The sequence below is a fragment of the Nannospalax galili genome, unplaced genomic scaffold, assembly GCF_000622305.1.
Source record: "Nannospalax galili isolate Female #2095 unplaced genomic scaffold, S.galili_v1.0 scaffold10956, whole genome shotgun sequence".
NCBI classification, from domain to species: Eukaryota; Metazoa; Chordata; class Mammalia; order Rodentia; family Spalacidae; genus Nannospalax; species Nannospalax galili.
Window position 1 is genome coordinate 33285 of NW_008337439.1, and position 2861 is coordinate 36145.

Consider the following 2861-nt stretch of genomic DNA (forward strand, 5'->3'; position numbering starts at 1 on the left):
GACAACACTTGTGATCCCCATGTTCACAAATCTGAGGCAAGAAAATTGCTAGAGCCATGACTTCAAGAATATCCAGGTTCACCTAGAGAGACCAATATAAAAATAATGAATAAACAATTTTTACATATCATGTATGTAAGTATACATGCAAGTGTATATATGTATAATTCTATTTACTTATCTATTGAAGAATTGGTCAGTGTACCTACAAAATGATATTATTGTTTTTGTTTTGATCTTCTGTATTTTGCAGGTGTCCTAGCAATAGGGAATCACAAAATCTGACACTTGTCTCAGAATTCTACCTCATGGGATTCTATGTGGACCCAGAACATCAGTCTGTCCTCTTTGGACTGTTCCTGTCCATATACTTGGTGTCTGTCCTTGGGAACCTACTCATCATCCTGGCTGTCATCTCTGATTCCCATCTCCACACCCCCATGTATTTCTTCCTCTCCAACTTGTCCTGGGCTGATATGGGTTTAATCTCTACTACAGTCCCAAATTTTATTGTGAGCATCCAAATCCACAGCAGAGTCATCTCCTATGTCAGCTGTCTCACTCAGATGTCTTTTTATATCACTTTTGCATGTATGGATGGCATGCTTCTGACTGTGATGGCCTATGACCGATTTGTGGCCATCTGCCATCCCTTGAATTATCATGTCATCATGAACCCTCGTCTTTGTGTCACTTTACTTCTGGTGTCTTTTTTACTTAGCTTTCTGGAGACCCAGCTACATCTTTTGGTTGCATTACAGATGACCAACTTCAAGGATGCTGAAATTGCTAACTTCTTCTGTGACCCTTCTCAGGTCCTTAATCTTTCTTGTTATGACACCTTCACAAAGAGCATAGTTCAATATTTAGTTAGTATCGTGTATGGTATGTTTCCCATGTCAGGGATCCTTTTTTCTTACTACAAAATTGTGTCCTCCATTCTGAGCATGCCATCCTCAAGTGGGAGGTCTAAAGCCTTCTCCACCTGTGGGTCTCACCTCTCAGTGGTTTTCTTATTTTGGGGAACAGGTATTGGTGTGTATATTGGATCCATTCTTTCACATTCTTCTGGAAACAGTGCTGTGTCCTCAATCATGTACTCTGTGGTCACCCCTATGCTGAATCCTTTCATCTACAGCCTGAGGAACAGAGACATTAAAAGTGCCCTGAGAATGTTCCACAATGGAATAATTTAATCTCCAGGTGTATGTCATCCATTGCTAATATTACAGCAAGAACAAGGAAAATAAAAAGGAAGCACAGATGTAAACAGAAAAAAGAGCCAGAGAGAAAGAGAGAGAGAGAGAGAAAGAGAGAGAGAGAGAGATAAATAGTCAGAAACACATTAACAAGGGGGAAGTGGGGAAAATGAAGGTATTCAACTGAGAAAGAGGAGGGAAAGACATACAAGGAACCATGGTAGTAAATGGGAAGAAGGAACTCATGAGAGGGGGAATAATAGGAATAAGAGGTAATCAAGGGGAAAATGGTGGAAATGAGCATACTTCAACTGGGGAAGGGGGAGGGAGGTTAGACAGGGAGAGTGAGAGGAGGGATAACTAAAGCTTAGGTGATATAAAAAACCAGAGATAACTGAAGCTTAGTTGATGTAAAAAATATGGTTGACTGTATTAACTCAACCCCTCCTGAAAAATACACATACAATATCTGTACATGAGTGCATGCGTATGCCAGACAGGGTATTCCAAGAGAATCTCCAAGTAACACAGGCTATTGCCACATCCCTTAATTACCTCACAGAACTTTAAGGTAAGCCTTATTGCAGAAGACAGGAAATACTTTGGACACAGGACTTGGAGCAATGGAGCTGGAACTGACCTGGAATTCACCTCCCTGAAGTCTAACTCTCATAATTCTAAAGGATACTATGCAAGCTGCTAAGGGAGAAAAATCAATCAATGGTCCAATCCCAACTTCAAAGCCCAATAACAACTATGGTGACTGATAGAACACATGTAGCGATGTAGTAGTGGCACTTTTTGTGTGTAATGTTATTTAAATGTTCTATTGTATGTAAATATTTTTACACATCAAAAAACTAACGTAAAAATCCAAATTCCAAATAAATCCTTTTTAGCTATCTAAATACTGTTTTACAAGATATGGTTTATTGATCAGAATAGAATGTTTTAACACTTATCTTTTATAGTCTCATTACCAATGTATTATTTCTGAGAGACTAACATATCTTTTATTGGTATCATGCCATTTATTTTCTCCTAGACACCCAAAGGTTGTTAGGTTCACAGCAGTATATTTGGTTATGTTTCAATACACTCAATTGAATCCATCATTTATTTTTTGGTCTTTTTGAAACAGTGTCTCCCTGTAGGCCCAGCTGGCCTGGAACTCACTATGTAGACCAGGCTGGCCTTGAACTCACAGAGATACACCTGCCTTTGCCACCTGAATGCTGGGACTAAAAGCATGTGCCACCACACCCAGCTTGGGTCTATCTTATTTCAAGCATTCAAGACTCAAAGATGACATTGTTTTAAACGACTTAAAGTTTAGTGATACAAGTGTTCTAATTGGATTTGAGAATATAATTCTCTCCACAGGAAAGAATTTCATTCCTTGCACTGTAATCCTGGTGAAAAACTCATGGCTGAGTAGGTCCTTGTCCTAGGGTAGAACCTAGTGCTGTTATTCTGCTAAATGGCATAGTGTTGCCTTCTAAATATTTGTACTTATACTCATAAACCTGGGCTGCTTTATTTCTTTTGATAAACTTTTTATCGAGTTTCTGTGTATTTCATTCATAACATCTTAACCTTTTAAAAAAATTTATTTATTTAATAACCACATAATTAGAAGAAGCATTTCATTACAGTGCAAGG

At 38.4% G+C, this 2861-nt stretch overlaps 1 protein-coding gene across 1 annotated transcript in view; it reads left to right on the top strand.

The window, feature by feature from the left end:
* LOC103733700 (olfactory receptor 7E24-like) overlaps positions 1-1196 on the top strand; it is a 9087-nt gene extending 7891 nt beyond the window's left edge. Inside the window, exon 2 of the mRNA XM_008832588.1 lies at positions 254-1196. Coding sequence (XP_008830810.1) covers positions 254-1196 — 943 coding nt within the window. The remainder of the gene's footprint in view (positions 1-253) is intronic.
* Positions 1197-2861: the final 1665 nt, after the last annotated feature.